The following is a 16867-nucleotide window of genomic DNA, read 5'->3' as shown; positions in this document are numbered from 1 at the left end:
CTTTCTCTTTAGGACTTTCAGAGTTACACTTCACCCTCAGAAGAAAAGGGGAGTTTAAAGATATTAAACGTACGCCTTTTCCGTCTTGAAAGATTTGTCACACGCTGGGCAGTAAAGGTCATCGTACAGCTCAGCATCCTCGACCTCATCACTGTCTCTACCTACAAGAGGGAAGCCGGCAGTAAGAATCCTGGCTGAGTAGAACACAGATCTAAAACATCTCTTTAGTAACGATCTAACATCACACACAAATTAGAAACTGCATTTCTGGAGACAAAACAAACAATGTTACTAGCATTTGATTACTATCTATCTATCTATCTAACTATCTATTTATTTATTTAGAGGGTGCAAGAGACGGTAGAGAGAGAGAATCCCACAAAAGGCAGGGGAGGGGTAAAGAAGGGGTGGGGGGGACAGAGAGAGGGAAGGAGGGAGGGGGGGGAGAGAGAGATTGGGAGGGAGGGAAAGAGAAAGAAGCAGAGCTCACCTGGGGCTCATGTTATTATTTTTTTTTAACCCAAAGCCGGGCACAAGCTCACCGGGCACAAGCTCACCCAAAGCGGAGCTCCAATTCACCAACCGTGAGATCATGACTCGAGTCGAAGTCAGATGCTTAACTACTGAGCCACCCAGGTGCCTAGGATTTGATTACCTTTTAAAAGCAGCCCTGAATTATAAGGGAAGGCTTCCAAATAAACCATTTTATCTTTCAAGTCCTTCTCACAAATACACTGAAAAGACTCAAAATCTTCTCAAAGTTCTCAGTATGAGCTAAGTTCAGAAAACCAAATGCCGCTTTCATGGTTTTACCACAAAGAAGTTTTTTCAACAAAGGTTTTTTAGTTTACTTCTTGAGCAAGATTTGATGCAAACACATTTATAATTGTAACCTACTCTTAACTGCTTCAATAAACTTAAGCTTGTAACACTCCATCATTATTTGACAGGCTGGTCATAAAATAGCATATTACATGTAAACTTTAGCACGTCCTTACACTCTGTTTTTTCATAAGCTTAGGGCTTTTTTACAACAAATAATTACTACCAATACAGTTCGCAAAATCTAAGCAACTAAAACACTGAATTCAAAGTCTTTGAAAAATCTCATAATCTATCTTTATAAGGAATAAAACAAGTAAGTTGACTGCCACTGAGATCAATAAATGATCCCAAGGTACTCAAATGATCAATAAATGCAATGAGATCAATAAAGATCCCAAGGTACTCTTCTACAGTCTACGTTTTGATTCTTTATATATAGGTGATGTGAATATGATTTTGAAGGACATTCTCACTGAAATCATAAATGATCAAAACACATCCTAATATTAACATTTAGCAAATAGTATTATTGTCCAATTCCCTGTACCCTTTCAATATATCGTGTAAATGAAATAACCTTTGATTAATCAAATATTTAATAAAGACTGTTGGATTTGAAGTCAAAATCTGGATCTAAAAATGGCCATATGTTCTCAGGCCTATGTCCTAGCTTCTCAGTCTTAGTTTCCGCTTCAGTAAAACTGCTATCATTTTATGAGCAAAACGTACATTTAAAGGGTATTGTGTGGGGATCAAGCACACTCTTGTATATAAAAGCACTTCAAAAATTATATAATTCTACCTAATCATGCCACCTCACGTTTATAGACTGCTTTACAATTTTCAAGAGACTTTCACACATACTACTTCTAAGTCATTAATAAAACATTTCATTTCCTGATCATTTTGAGTAAATAAAAATCCACCATTTTATCATTTGGGCTACCCACGTGTAGGTAAGGTGAAACTGACTAAGCTGTGTGTAGATCATTCCACATTATTTCTCGTGGAGCAGCTAGAGACCATGCGGAAGGTCAGGTACTCTCAACAAGGCCTAACCTTGCCTTTCACGGCAGTCCCGTCCCTTGTGCTGTAACGAGAGAGGCACAGAAATGACACACTACAGCACACCAGGGGGAGACCCTCAACAAAGTGAGAAATGAGAGGAAGAATTTATATAGCTCACAGAGGCTCCTGTACAACATTAGTTTTTCTGGGAAGAGTTGACGTTAAAACTTGACCTACTGCGAGCTTCCCTGCAGTTTTTAAGTAACCAGCAGTCACACCTGTCACTGTGCCCACTTGGCAGATCATGTATGCAGTCAGAAGCACAAACTGTTCAAAACATGGCCAGAAAAGAGTTTACTAATCAAATTATAGGGATCGGACTACTTCAGTGGACTACCTTTGCTTGGCCTATACTGGACTGTTTTTCATCTGAATCATCTGCCACCTTTAAAAACTGGAAGACGTGACATAAAAGTCCGGATTTCCAGCTCTGCTTAAAAAGCAGACAGGCATGAAAACACCAGCCACAGCTGACTGGAACTCCGAGGTCTCCAGGTTTGCATCTGTTCTCCTTTCATCCACGCATAAAAACATTTACTTTCTAAAGTTTCTTAACGAATGAAGTTACCATCGTGCCCGTCTCTGAGCTCAGGCCCCTCCATTTCATCTTCGGCTGAGCCGTCTCCAAACTCCTTCTCGTAGCGCGCCTCCATCTCCTTGAGCTCCCTCTCCAGGTCGGCCGTGGTCATCCAGCTCTGTTCCTTGTACTGGCCAGCCAGTCTAGACACACAGCATAGTCTCTCACTCAGAAGCAGGTCTGCACACGGTTCGACTTGCTCTTTGGGCTGACAATCCATCCCCTAGAGCTCCTTCCTCCCAAGCCGTCAGCGCTTCCACACTTTTAAAACCTGGGCTTAGTTCCAGCGGGGGCAAAGTCACTGATCTGTCTGTTATGTGCTTATGTGATTCAAACTGCTTATTAGATGATGGGCTTTGAAACCTAGAACTCTTAGCAACTTATTAAAAGTCTTGAGGTACTTTGAAATTCTAAGTGTCAAGTAAAGTGCTAATTTTCCAAAGATGAAGCGTGGGGTGGGTAGAATTGAAGAAGTGAGTAATTTTTAGAAGAATGCTCTGGACCCGATGCTCTCACGCTAACTCAAACTTTACAGGCACGAGAATGAACTACATATCTGGAGTACACCGACAGACACAGCATTGCAGTGGGGTGCAAAGCCAGGGCCCTGCACAGGCTTCTCGGGGCCAATTCCTGCCTGTGTGACTTCCCGGCTACGGGATCCTGGACCTCTCTGCCTCGCTCCCTCAAAGGAACGAGGATCAAAACCAGAACCTACTTTGCAGATCTGCTGTGAGAAAAGAGCTTAGAACAGGGCCTTGCACGGAGCAAGAATTCAAATTAACAGTCACTATCATTACATCTCACAAGTGTCTGCAAAGGATCTGAAGAATAAAGGGATTCAAAAGAAATACATTTTCATGGTAGATGAAAAACTGTCAACACCAGGATTTAAAAAAACAAGACGAAGCCAGGATGACGATCTGGCCCCCTCTCCCCCTGGAAAGCACCCGTCAGGTCTGGCCCCACACCTCTACCTGGAAAGGGCCCCGCCACGCATCCCGCATCCCGTACTTGGCCTGCTTTAGCTTCTGCTGCCGCCTCATCTCCTCGGCCTTCCGCGCCTTCTCCGCGTTCTGTTCCTCCACGAGTTTCCGATGCGCCTGCACTCTTTTATCTCTCTTCCGGATGAAAGCTACCAGCTGGCGCACAAGCTCGTTCTTCTCCTTCCTTGCTTTGTCGCGGATCTTTTTGTTTTCTTTTTCCATGGCTCGCTTCTCCCAGCGGTTTGAAGCTTGTCGTGTATCATATTCTTCCTTCCAAGCAAAGTTCTTTTGAGTGCAGAAACTCTGCCAATAAGCGTAGAAAGGATGGACTACCTAGAGACAAAGAAAACAAGTCAAATGCTGTGGTGTAAGATTTTTTCCTTCAGTGAGGCAGCAAAAATCAGTGACACAAAACATCTTTTTCATATACATAGTATCACTACTAATCCATGGAGAAGACAATCCTTTTAAGGCTTTACAGAATAAATCCCTCTCCAGAACAAACTGAAGGAGGCAATTAATGGGATGGGACCACGCTCAATAAACAGGGAAAAGTAAAAACAGAGGCTGTGAGGGAGCTGAAAGCCCCTCCAGAAGGAGAGAGGAAGAAAGTTACAGCACAGGACCCAGAACTAGGAACCAGTCTTTTTAAATAGAGGCGGGGGGAGACACTAATAAAATGCTAATTATAAAATGGCAATGCAATCTTCTTTTACCGTGTCATAGTCACTCTGAGAGTCTCCAAAAGTTGGGAAATCCTCCATATCCTCTTCTAACACGGATTCTCGTTCTTCCTTCGCAATCATTTCAAAAACGTTACGATACACTGTATAAAAGCCCTAAAAAAACAGTAGCAGAAACACAAATTCTTATCACTTTTCTGTCTGATCACAGAGTAAGATTTTATTTTTTTATTTTTTTGTGTATTTTATTTATTTATTTTTTCCAATATATGAAATTTATTGTCAAATTGGTTTCCATACAACACCCAGTGCTCATCCCAAAAGGTGCCCTCCTCAATACCCATCCCCCACCCTCCCCTCCCTCCCACCCCCCATCGACCCTCAGTTTGTTCTCAGTTTTTAACAGTCTCTTATGCTTTGGCTGTCTCCCACTCTAACCTCTTTTTTTTTTTTTTCCTTCCCCTCCCCCATGGGTTTCTGTTAAGTTTCTCAGGATCCACATAAGAGTGAAACCATATGGTATCTGTCTTTCTCTGTATGGCTTATTTCACTTAGCATCACACTCTCCAGTTCCATCCACGTTGCTACAAAAGGCCATATTTCATTCTTTCTCATTGCCACGTAGTATTCCATTGTGTATATAAACCACAATTTCTTTATCCACAGAATAAGATTTTAAAATGTAACATGAAAGGGCGCCTGGGTGGCTCAGTCAGTTGGGCATCCGACTTCGGCTCAGGTCACGATCTCACGGTCCGTGAGTTCAAGCCCCACGTCGGGCTCTGCGCTGACAGCTCAGAGCCTGGAGCCTGCTTCCGATTCTGTGTCTCCCTCTCTCTCTGCCCCTCCCCCGTTCATGCTCTGTCTCTGTCTCAAAAATAAATAAACATTAAAAAAAAATTAAAAAATTAAATGTAACATGAAAACCTTTAATGTTAAGGAATTACAGACCCGAGCTTTGTCACCGCAAGAACATTTAGGTTTCAACTGGAGGTTTTCATATGCTGACAGTTTAAATATGAAGCCAATGTGTTTTCAGTTTCCAAAATGAACACTGCTTCACCTGTTATAATTTTAAGAATTCTCTTTGTGGGACGCATGGGTGGCTCAGTCAGTTAAGTGTCCGACTCTTGGTCTCGGCTCAGGTCATGAATCTCGTAGTTCATGGGTCTGAGCCCCACGCAGGACTCTGAGCTGACAGTGTGGAGCCTGCTTGGGATTCTGTCTCCCACTCTCTCTGCCCCTCCCCCACTCATGCACGTGTCTCTCTCAAAATAAATACGCTTCAAAAAAACAAAGGGAATTCTCTTTATGTTTGAAAGTCTTGTGCTTGATACAAAATTAAGAGTGAGTTCACTTATCTTACCTTTTCATCATCTCCATAACCAGAGTAACAGGTAACAGTGAAATAGTGAAGCAAATCTAAGCTGTCATCTTGATATTCTCCATCAAGCCCACCTTTCAGTAGAGCCTCTCTATGATTATCATACCTAAACAAACAAAACAAATTAGCATCATCAGTGAGTGCTGAGTAAGAATTCAGAAGGACTCCTTACTCTGAAATAGACCAAATATTATTATTATACATTTTATTATGTCCAGTCTACAACTGAAAAAAAATTTTTTAAATATCAACATGAAAAGAATAATCTTTCACAAAACTGCTGATTAAAACTATGACTGCAACTTCTAATATGCCGCGGCATTACACAGTACTAGTCCATCCGAACGATGGAATTTAACAAGCCAGGGAATTCCCAGGACACTCCCAGAAAAGCAGCTGCATTTTACTAAAGTCAGCACTGGACATAACCTGCTCTATAGACTCCTTATACATTCGTGATCAGATCTACCACCAACATCGACCAGAACAAGACTCTTTGTAGGGTTATGTAAACAGTCTAGGAGCTTCACACACGCACAATCACTCTTTATGATAACTCTGTAACGTTAGTTCTTACCCCTAAAGATAGAAGAGGAAATTGAAGCTCAGCGATATTTAATAACTTGCTGTCCATCATCACAAACCCAATAAGTAGCAAAGCTCAGGCCTCCTGCACCCAAAGGGCTGTGCTCCCAGCCACAGTGCAGCCAGGCCTGCAGGCAGCAAGACTGTTAATAGACAGGGGCTTCAGAAGAAAGGACAAGAGAGTCCTTAGGACAAGGAGAAGAGCACAGAGCCAAGGAAGTCAGGAAAGAATTTAAGCATTCTCTAAGGCCAGATCTCCAAATTCTTAGGGAGGAGAAACATGTAGGATTCTCTCTGATTTTTATATAAAAGACAATTTGTGACGATTTTTCTTTACAGCCTTTCTCCCTGACAGCCAGCCGTGTGCTGTACGTTTTTTAACACAAAGAAGACTCCCACAACAGCACCCAACCCCCAGGTGCTCTTCGTAACAGCAGGCTCTTACACAGTTACGTCGGGGCTTAAAACCTATTCCTTTGTAGGAAAGAGTTCATCAAGGATCTGAAAACTCGACTTTAAAAATTCTTGTATCAGGTCAGCATAAGTAAAAGTATCCATCATAGATGTAGTAGCTTAACTCAATTTCTTCATATGAAGTAGTTCTTAGAGAAGCCTTGCAATTCTTGCATTGACACGTATGTGTTTTTTAAGGACAAGTCAATATGCTTGTCCAACACCAGTAAGTTTGTCATACACCAAAGAGATCCCATTTAATGAGAAGTTATGTCACCGGTATCAAAGTTAAATCCGTTTAATATTGCCAAACTTTGTCCCATCACCCATAAAATGAATCACCTCTAAGGTTCCTTCAACCTTAATACTACGTTTTATATAACGAATAGCTGAGAGACGCCTCAGAACACACCGAAACATCTAACGTCCACGTCTATATGTGATGTATTTTTTAAATCCTCTACTGATCACTCCTTCCAAGAAAACACATGAAGATAGGAGGGACAGTGTGACACTCACCATGCTCTTTCCTGAGGGTCACTCAACACGTCGTACGCTGCTTGGATTAACTTAAATTGTTCAGCTGCTTCTGCGGCATTATCCAGATTCTTATCTGTGAAAATAAAGTCGCAGATATTTAGACATCAAACAAGTAGAGGACAGTATCTGAAAGGGACCTCTTTCATCACAAATGTCATAAACAGATGAGGCGTGTACAAAACAAAGGAAAACAACCAGGGAAAGGCCAAGAGACCTGGGTGAGAGTTGATAATCAGAATCTGTGAGAAGTATCTACTTGAGTGGAAATTTCATGCTTTCCCCTCAGCCGTGGTGCATCCCTGAGTACTCAAACTGGATAGCCACCAGCAGAAAACCCTGACTAGTACACATTTTCAGAAAAAGCAAAACATATATATCAAACCAGTTATAGACAACTTACTTAGTATTATGTTTACTCTTCACACTGTTTTTCTTTCTCATCAACATATATCAAAATAAACCTCATAAAGCTTTAAAATATGTATATTAATTATTCTTCCCTTAGCTGTGCTTCCTTAACTACAGAATTCAGGGAACATCTTTGCCTCAGGGAGGTGGCCAGCTTGTAAGACGGCCCCCAAGGATCCCCAGCTCCTGGCATTCACACCCTGTGTAGTCCCCTCACAGGTCACCAGGGATGGTCTGTGTGACCAACAGTGGGCAGCAGAAAGGATGACAGCATGGTAAGTTACTTCTGAGATTAGTTTAAAAAAGACTGCAGTTTCCATCTTGGACTCTTGCTCTGTCTTGGGTCACTCTGGGAGTAGCCGGATGCCACAGCATGAGGACACTCAGGTGGCCCACGTGGAGAATGGAGGCCTGTGGCCTGTAGCCAGCAAGGAAAGGAGGCGTGCCAATACCATGTGAGATTGAAAGTGGGTTTTCCCACTGAAGATATGACCTCATGAGAAACCCTGAGCCAAAACCACTAGCTAAGCCATTCCCACACTCTGAACCTCAGAAACTGAGTCCATGATGAACATGTTTGCTGTGTCTGTTGTTTTAAGCCCTAAGTTTTTGGTAATTTGTTATGTAGTAACAGATCAGTGATATGCTTAGGAAGTTAAATGTTTGAATCTACTATGAAGCATTCCAAAATTTCATAAGCTACAACTCAATACTTGCCCTCTAAGACTGGAGGAAAAGTGTGATAGAAACATACTCCCTACGATGAATCTTGCAGCCTTAGAATAATAAGACCTTCAAGGACATCCTGCCTCCTCTTTTTAGGTACCATCACACTGGTGCCCAGTCCTTCAGGTGATATTCTGCTCAACTATCACTGACGATACTTTCTCAAATGCACCAATTTGCCATGGCTCTTAAGATACTTTTTTAAAAATGTTTATTTATTTATTTTGAGGGAGAGCATGTGGGTGCAAGCAGGGGAGGGGCAGAGAGAGAGAGACTCTCAAGCAGGCTCCATGCTGTCAGCACAGAGCTCTACGAGGGGCTCAAACTCATGAACTATGAGATCATAACCTGAGCCCAAACCAAGAGTCAGACACTTAACCAACTGAGCCACCCATGCACCCCAAAGATACTTTAACATAAAAAGTTTTCCATATTATTTTAGAATCACGGCCCCGTTAAATTGGAAGAAAAAAAAAAAAAATCTCCATCCCTGCAGCCTAACTATAAATGAAAAGTAATATGATGCAAGTCTAAATCCCTTTCCACAGCGTAGTCCATCTGAAGACAGCCAACGGTCATCTCATAGTCAACCTTCTCCCTGCATGAAATATTCCCATTTCTTAGGGCACACCACAATCCCCTACCTCCGATGCAGTTGAAGACAGGCACCAATAATCAAGGAGCCAGTCATTACTCCTTTTCTTCACACTCTACTTTTAATCACTACAGCTCATTGCATTAACCTTCAGTGACATCATTACCTCATGCTGAATTTACAGCTAACAAAGTTGCAAGTCTTTTGCATATTACTGATAAGCCAACTAACTATATAATGGACTTTTTAAAATTCAGATATAGCTCAAGAGGCGCCTGGGTGGCTCAGTCGGTTAAACGTCTGACTTTTAATTTTGGTTCAGGTCATGATCTCAAGGTTCAGGAGATTGAGCCTGAGTCAGGCTGGCATCAGGCTCCATGCTGGGATTCTCTCTCTCCCTCTCTGCCCCACCCTCACTCATACTCTCTTTCTCTCTCTCTCTCTCTCTCTCACACACACAATCTCTCAAAATAAATAAATAAACTTAAAAAAAAAAAAACCCACTCAGATAAAGCTCTTAATCCGTTCTGTGGCAGGCACTAAATGCTAGATCGTCCAACACCTCTCCCCTTTCCTCTTGCAGCCTCTACTGTGGAGGCTGGATAAGCGAAAGTACTTACTTTCCCAGCCTCCCTTGCGGCTAGAATGGCCCTATGACACAGTTCCGACCAATGAGATGACAGCAGAAGTCTATTAGTGTATTTTCTTTCCTTGCATGTGGACATGATGTTTGGTGCTTCAGCAGCCATCTTGAGACCACCGAAACATGAACCACTGAAACAATGCCAGCAGGAACCTACCTCCAAGCCTTCTCGCAGTGAGAGAGTGAGAGAGTGAGAGAGTGAGAGAGTGAGTGAGTGAGAGAGAGAGAGAGAGAGAGAGAGAGAACCTTCTTAATTTTTTGTAAGCCACTGCAGCTAGGTTTTCTGTTATTTCCAATGAACACAATAAAACCTTGGATGGCAAGTAACTCGTTCTGCGAGTGTTCCACAAGATGAGAAAAAATTTCTAGTACATTTTAACTTGACAAACGAGTGATGTCTTGCAATACAAGTAGCACATGATGCCAAAGGTCACATGAACACAACTGAACCAATGGTTTCTGAAATTCGCTTTAATATAGGAGTGCTTTGGATTACAAGCATGTTTCCAGAACAAATTATGCTCACAAGCTAAGGCTTTACTGTACTACCAAATTCTGTTTTGTTGTGGCCCTGCTGCATCAGGTTTTAGGTAACACAGGACACTCAGTGCCCTGTTGTAATTATTTTAAATTTTGATTACCACTCTGCGAAAGATACTACTAGTCGTCTACCCCATATCTAGTCTCATCTTCTAACAAAACCCTGATTTTGTTCACAGTGGTAAAGTACCCAGTTAAAGAATTCACCGCCCCAGAATTTCTTGAGGTTGGGGATATCGGGTGACCCAGGTTTAGCCAAGGAGATATAAACACATGCCTACCAATTGAAACTTCCCAGGAAAGGTTTTATTTTCCCCATGAAACGAATGGGCTTTGGTGGCATTCACTTTTTGCCCTTAACCCAGCCCAAAGCCAGGGTATAAGGCCTACAGGTGATGCTGAGGATTGAGACAGAGACTGCTAGTTCATCCCCTTCTCCCAGTAACAAGTGAACCCTGATTTTGTGGTGGGCATCTGGTCCTGTAATAAAAACTCCATTTCTCAGTCTCCTTTGAAGCTGGGGCCAGGACCATGACTAAGCTGTCGTTGAACACGTGTAAAAGTGCTCTATGACAGCTTTTAAAAGTCTTCCTTGAAAGGCAACTGGCAGGCACTCTCCATCCCTGCTCTCTCCTGTCCTCCTCCACTCTGCTCTCTGGGATCCCCAACTGCCACCCTGGACAGCAAGTGAGGGCCCACCTACGAGCGGCTGAGCAGAGTCCATGGACCCGGTGGAGGAGAACTGCTCCATGGCAGCCTGCCTGTCTCAGCACCTCTCCGCGAGGCGAGAGAGCAACAAACTATCTTTGAGGCTTAATTGCTTATACTTGGTGCGAGCGCTCAAGCCTTCTGGTCAGGACCCTGGAGCAGGTCTTTGAAGGTTTCATCAAGCAGCCGGGGCTACCAAGCTGGGCCACCGGTGGATTCCTTGCTAGGTGAGAAAAACAAAACTACTTGGTTTAGTTACTGCAGCCAGCCTCCCGTCACACGCAGCTCAACACAGTCCTGATCTGCCTTCAAGGGGAGAGTCCAGCTAAAAACGCTCATGATTTCTACATCTTCATCAAATCATTCATAAACTTTTTGTCAGATAAATAAAAAAGCACAGTGCAAATTACAGAGGGGTGGCAGAAAATGCCAGCAAATAAACCTTCCCACATAAAACAAAAAAGGTGACTGGGGGAGGTAAGTGGGTGGTTCTTCTTCACCTTTTAATCAGTACTGTACTTTGTTGTCCCGTTTCTTCCCACTCCCTTCCTTCCTCCCCCAAAGAAATGTGGAGAAAGCTCAAGCTTTTAAACACATGAAGTCCGTCAATGCACCAGCTGAAAATAAGATCTAACCCCTTACTGAAGCATCTTTCTTAAATATTTTTTTCAGTCTGTCATATGGCTTTTTATTTCACTTAAATATACCTGAAAGGGTTGACCATGTTAAACTGGGATCTAAAATAAAAAATGCAGTAAGTTAAAAAGCAATAATAAAGAAACAGAAAGCCCACATTTATTACTAGCCACATGCAAAGGCCACAGGCATTGCAAATCCAGCTGAAAAAGTTTAAAAGACATTCTCACACTATTCTTTGTGCTTTTCTCCTGATCCCCTGACACTCTCTTCTATTCCCTCCTAAACATTTTTACAGTGCCTTCCGGAAGATTTCATGGATTGAGCCTTTTACGTCCTGCCTTGACGGAGGCCAGGCTCCCTTAAAACACCACTTCCCCGTAGGCTTCCCTCTCGGCCCCTTCAGCTGCAGCCCTCACAGGGCAGGGCTGGTGCTGGAGCCGCATCCTCCTGGTTCCTGGCCTCTGGTCCTTTACTCATCCCTGAGGGCAAACTAGCATTCCTTCCAGACTATTCATTGGCCACCACCCACCTTCTTCCCCTTCTCACTGTCCAAGCATCTCTCAACCCCTCCTCCACTTAACTCACTGAGAATTCTGGCACTTGGCTCAAATTCCATCCCCAGGTCCCATCATCACCATGGGTCTTCAATGTACCTTGACCTTCTGGTCTCCCTACCTCCAGTCTTGCCTGCTCCAATGTACTCTCTCCATAACAGCCAGAGAGATGCTCAAAAAACAAAAACCCCTGCTTCCAACTCTTCAGTGGCTTCCCAATGCCCTGTGGTGAAAATCCAATCTGCCTAATCCAGTTTACCCCAACCTCCAAGACCTGGCTGCTGGCCACCTGGCCATGCTTATGTCTTTTCCCTTCCTGCACTCTGCCATGCTTTGTCTTGCCTCCCTCCACCTGTATTCCCTGCTTTCTGGTGTTAGGTCTCACCTTAGAAGTCCCTTCTTCAGAGATGAACATCTATCCCACCCATAACAAACTTAGTCCAGGTCATGTATGTGTGCTGATAAGCATCTTCTATTTGCTCTCATATGGCTCTTATCTCACCAGACTGAAATTGCCTGTTTTCCTGTGACTCCCTGAAGACTATACGTGCCGGCAGAAGGCAGGGACCATTCCTGTCTCATTTACACAGTAAAGTGCTCAGGGCAGTCATCTGATAAAAGCCTTCCCTTCACTAGGCAGTACTGTTCACCCTGAGAATTATTTTCAGTTGATTAAAAAAAAAAAAAAAAAAAAAAAAAAAAACAGAAGAAATTACCTTTAACAATGAAAAATGAGCAGCCTTTCACCTTGAGGTACAAATCATTCTTTGAAGAAAAGTCCATACATCAACCTCAGAAACATCTAACATGGGACCTTGCTCATAGAATGAAATTAAACATTTGCCGAGTGACGAACTGAACAAATTAACAAGCCAGCACAGCAAAGTATATCAGAATCATGTATCTCCTGGAAGAGTATGTATCCTTTAAAGGTATAAGCATCTTCAAACCAAGAGATATTTAGGATGCTATGACTTATGATGGCATTCAGAGAAGATATTCACATTTAGTTACTAATTGGTTTGGTTTCAAAATAGTTAACTGATGTTTTTAATAACATTTGCATACTTCTTCCTTGCACTGATTTCCAATTAATCACCAAATCTGGTCATTTTTCCTTTACAGCATCTCTTCGACCCAGCCCTGCCCTTCCCTCACACTGATCCCCAACCTGGCTTGGGCCTCTATTTGTCACGGTGGACTCTAACGGACTTCTGTCTCTCTTTAATCCACTCAGTTCCCATCACAGTACCTCCTCAAGATATCTTAATAAAATCAGCTTCAACCCTCCATTATCAGAAAAACAAATTTCACAGTCCTTAGCCTAACATTCAAGACCCTTTACAATCTAATCTTAAAACTACTTCTCAAAAACATCGGAACACTGTCATCAAAATGTATGTATTGGGTCACAAGCATTAATCCTTTCTCACACTTTCCCAGCCAGAGAGTCAAGGAATTCCTAACTTCCTTCTAATTCCTAATTCAATTTCTGATGACAACCTCTATTACTCTAAGAATATGTTTCTATGCTGTTTTTGTATTTACTAATTTTGGATATAGCTACTGACTTCCTGCTGTAACAAACGTTTAGCTTACTTCTTCCTTTCCAATACACATGTTTAGCTCCTCTGTGGGTAATCATTACCACTTTAAGTAACAAACCCGTACCTTGATTTCTTGTTCCATCACCTACAGACATTACCTTCCGACTCTGAGTCCCAGGCCCTTCTTTCAGCTCTTCTCCCAACCCATATTTTCAGATTTCCAGGAAACACTGCCTTCGTTCAAACCATCCCCTGGGCCATCTTCTGTCCACCATGATGCTCTTCCTTTTCCCTCTACTGTTAAGTTCACTTTTCCTAATTCCATTCCTTTAGGATCCAGCTAAAATCCAGGCTTCTGTGCCAACGGGAAGCCTCGCTGCCTCTCAAGACACAGTGAAAACTCCCTCCCCTGAATCCCTGGGGCATTTGTAAGTTGTTCTATCAATCCAACTACCAATTGTGTATGTTCTGCTGTTTGGTTTGCACTTGTAGCTGCCTTTTCCTGGTGTAGGGCATATTTTCCCAGCAACACTCTTGAAGTCTCTTAGCATTTCAGAATCTTACTATGGTGACCTGCATGTACTGGAGACTCTATAAATGCGCTTACTGATTAGTGCTAATGTGTAAACCTCTTATAAACCTCAAAAAGCTGACATTCGACTACAGCCTTAGTTTCCCAGTCTGTAAGATCAGATTACTTCACAAAGGTCACACAGGCCTGAACTACCACCAAATAAAACATCCAAAGGAAACATACTTCTAAGTACACATACAAACTTCACTAGGGAAGACACCCAATTAAAACTCAATCTGCAGAACATCCGAAGTGGAGTACAGGGTTTGTACTTCAACAGCTTACTTGGAGAGGGAAAAAAAAAAAAAAGGCACAGCTATTTAAAAGACATTTTACTAGTTTGTCTAAATTTCAATAAGGGTCCATAAATTACACGTGGGTAGCTGGGACTCCGTGATGAAGTTAAAATCCAGCTAGCTGAGCGGCCGGGACTCCAGCAAGGGACAAGCCAGAGAACCCACGACTCCTCCTTCGGTGGTGTTGGCGAAGGGGTGGGAGGAGCGGGTGAAGTCGGTACAATGTTGTCCTTCCCATCAGGTGGCCTCGCGGGAAGCGTCGGGTGGGGTGGGGGCGCCTGGGAGGGGACGGGGTGCTGGGGGCTCCAGCGAAGCCTAGGGTAGAGGGATGCATCCACTGAGGCGCGGAGCGGACGCCCAGCGAGAGGAGCACTGCGCAGGGGCACCTGGTGGGGACCGGGCCGGTCTCCAGGACGAGGGAAGTTACAGGTTCGGTAGGTCGAGACTGGCCAGGGTCTCGGAGTTATTCCGGGGAGAAGGGTGAGAAGGGTGGGAAGGGTGGGAAGGGTGGAGGGGCTTTTGCGAGGGCTGCGGCGGTTGCGGAGTAGTTACCCGGGTGCCATTTCAGGGCCAGCTTCCGATAGGCCTTTTTGAGCTCCTCTTCGCTGGCGTCGCGCCGCACCCCTAGCGCCTCGTAGTGACACTTCATCGCCCGACCGGGCAGGGGGCTGGGGCCGGGGCCCGGGGCGGGGCCGGGGCCCGGGCCCGGGCCGAAGTGGTGGCGACGGCGCTGCTGATTCTCTTCGGCGGCGGGGGTCCGGCGCCCGCACCGGGCCAGCCAGCGAGCGCGGCGGCGGCGGCGGCAGCGGCGCCGGACGGCGGAGGCGCGCGGCGGCGACAGGCGGCGCGGGCTGCGGCACGCGGGCGCAAGGAGGGGGCGGTGCCGGCGGCCGCGGCCCCGCATGGGCGGGGGGAGGGCTCGGTTCCGGGAAAAGCTACGCGAGAGGGAGGCGGGGCCACGGCGGGTGGGAGGCGGAGCCGCGGCCGGATGGAGGCAGGGCCACGGCAGGTGCGAGGCGGGGCCGCGGCAGGATGAAGGCGGGGCCGCCTGCAGGTGGGAGGCGGGGTCACGGTAGGCGTCATTGTGAGGGGCACAGAAGGCGGTCAGTGTAAGGTGCACCTACTGGGCAGCCCACCTGAGGGCTGACAGGAGTCTGATGGGATTCTGGAAAACATCTTGTTTTCTGAAGATAATTTCTCAGCAGAGCCTGTTTTTACAGATGAGGCAACCCGGGCTCGAAGTAGTCGAGTGACTTGCTCAGGCCTCCCCAACTAATCAATGGCTGGATTCAGTTGGATGGAACACCAGGTTTTTTAACTCTTCAATTCTCTTTTTCAGCTGCCAGTTATCGCAATCTCTAACACTGTTCATCCTGACCCACATGCAGAGAAATAACAGTAAATATAAGCCTTAAACTGGAACAATGTGAGAGAGCACCAAGACATTTAAGTAACACACCAAATGTTTTACCACCAGTATGGATAAAATTGTGCTGACCCATCCATCCATCACTCTTTAATCCTAACATTCTGGCTTCTCATCCTACATTTCCAAGATTGGTAAAGAATGCAGTTAAGGGATCGTATTTAACCAATTTTTGTTAATCCGACCGGTACACTATTACAGGACGGACGATCTGTACAACTGCTCCAATTTGAGGTGTCAAAATAGTATCCTATTTGTCATTAAAATATATTGGTGAAATATATACACCAACATTTCATTGTAATGTGGAATGTTTACGTACATCAGTTGTTAGGTGTAGATTTTGTCAACCATGTACAGTTAGAGAAGGGGGTGGCTCTATTGCTAAGATCTATTGTACAAGGTTGTCCCTTGCTTAATAGCCTGCCCCCTGCACCTTATCAAAACAAGCCAACCCTAAACCTCATTTTCCCCACACAGTCCAACCAACTCACACTCAAAATTCATACTCCTCTTTTTCAAAGAAGGAAGATACTATACAGCCTTAGTTTGTAAACTGGCAATGGAGAGGGATTGAAGAGTTTCATTACAGGGAAAAATGGAAACTTTCCCCTTTGGAGAATGGGACTGGGGGCAAGGAGACAAAAATTGACACAAAACTTTTTTCTTCCTCCGACTACATCTGGTTTTGCTTACAACCTGCCAGTCATTTGCCTTTCTCCTGAAAGAAGAGGGATGTTTTTCCTGTAATATTGTATAGAGATGTGAAGACAATTACACTGGATATAAATTTGTTTAAAGGATTACCTTTATTATGTAAGTTGACTTCTAAATGAACAGGACTTGAAAGAGGAATTCTCATTCAAATGAGGCATCCACATAAATGACTGTGAAAGGTAATTTGGGATAGGAAAATATGTAGAAACTGATAATCAAAATTGTTAAATGGAAATTCCACTACAACTCTAAAACACCTCCCAAAGTGTTAAAAATTTGGGTCTTCACTCAAACTCCTAACTTGTTGAGCCAGTTTTTCTTATAACCTATAATTAATTTATTAGGATATGGGTGTTTAAATTCAAATCATGAATACAACTTCTTTTCATCCTG

The 16867-nt window shown here is 44.0% G+C and overlaps 1 protein-coding gene across 3 annotated transcripts in view; it reads right to left on the bottom strand.

Moving 5' to 3' along the window:
- Positions 1-15197, bottom strand: part of DNAJC21 (DnaJ heat shock protein family (Hsp40) member C21) — a 34335-nt gene extending 19138 nt beyond the window's left edge. For 2 of the 3 annotated variants that reach the window (XR_013554783.1, XM_078444826.1), the window contains exons 1-7: positions 14884-15194; positions 7081-7174; positions 5506-5629; positions 4173-4295; positions 3485-3789; positions 2462-2613; positions 74-161 (exon numbers count right to left, since the gene is read on the bottom strand). Coding sequence is in view for 2 of the 3 variants with exons in the window: in XM_078444826.1 (XP_078300952.1) it covers positions 74-161; positions 2462-2613; positions 3485-3789; positions 4173-4295; positions 5506-5629; positions 7081-7174; positions 14884-14980 (983 nt within the window). In the remaining variant the exon portion in view is untranslated. Of the gene's footprint in view, positions 1-73; positions 162-2461; positions 2614-3484; positions 3790-4172; positions 4296-5505; positions 5630-7080; positions 7175-14883 lie in introns of all 3 variants that reach the window. The other variant, XM_078444829.1, reaches the window with a different exon arrangement.
- Between the last annotated feature and the right edge of the window lie 1670 nt (positions 15198-16867).

Source organism: Panthera onca, chromosome A1 (assembly GCF_046562875.1).
Source record: "Panthera onca isolate mPanOnc1 chromosome A1, mPanOnc1 haplotype 2, whole genome shotgun sequence".
Lineage (NCBI taxonomy): Eukaryota > Metazoa > Chordata > Mammalia > Carnivora > Felidae > Panthera > Panthera onca.
The sequence above is the reverse complement of the archived record's forward strand: the minus strand, read 5'-3'. Positions and strand labels throughout refer to the sequence as shown.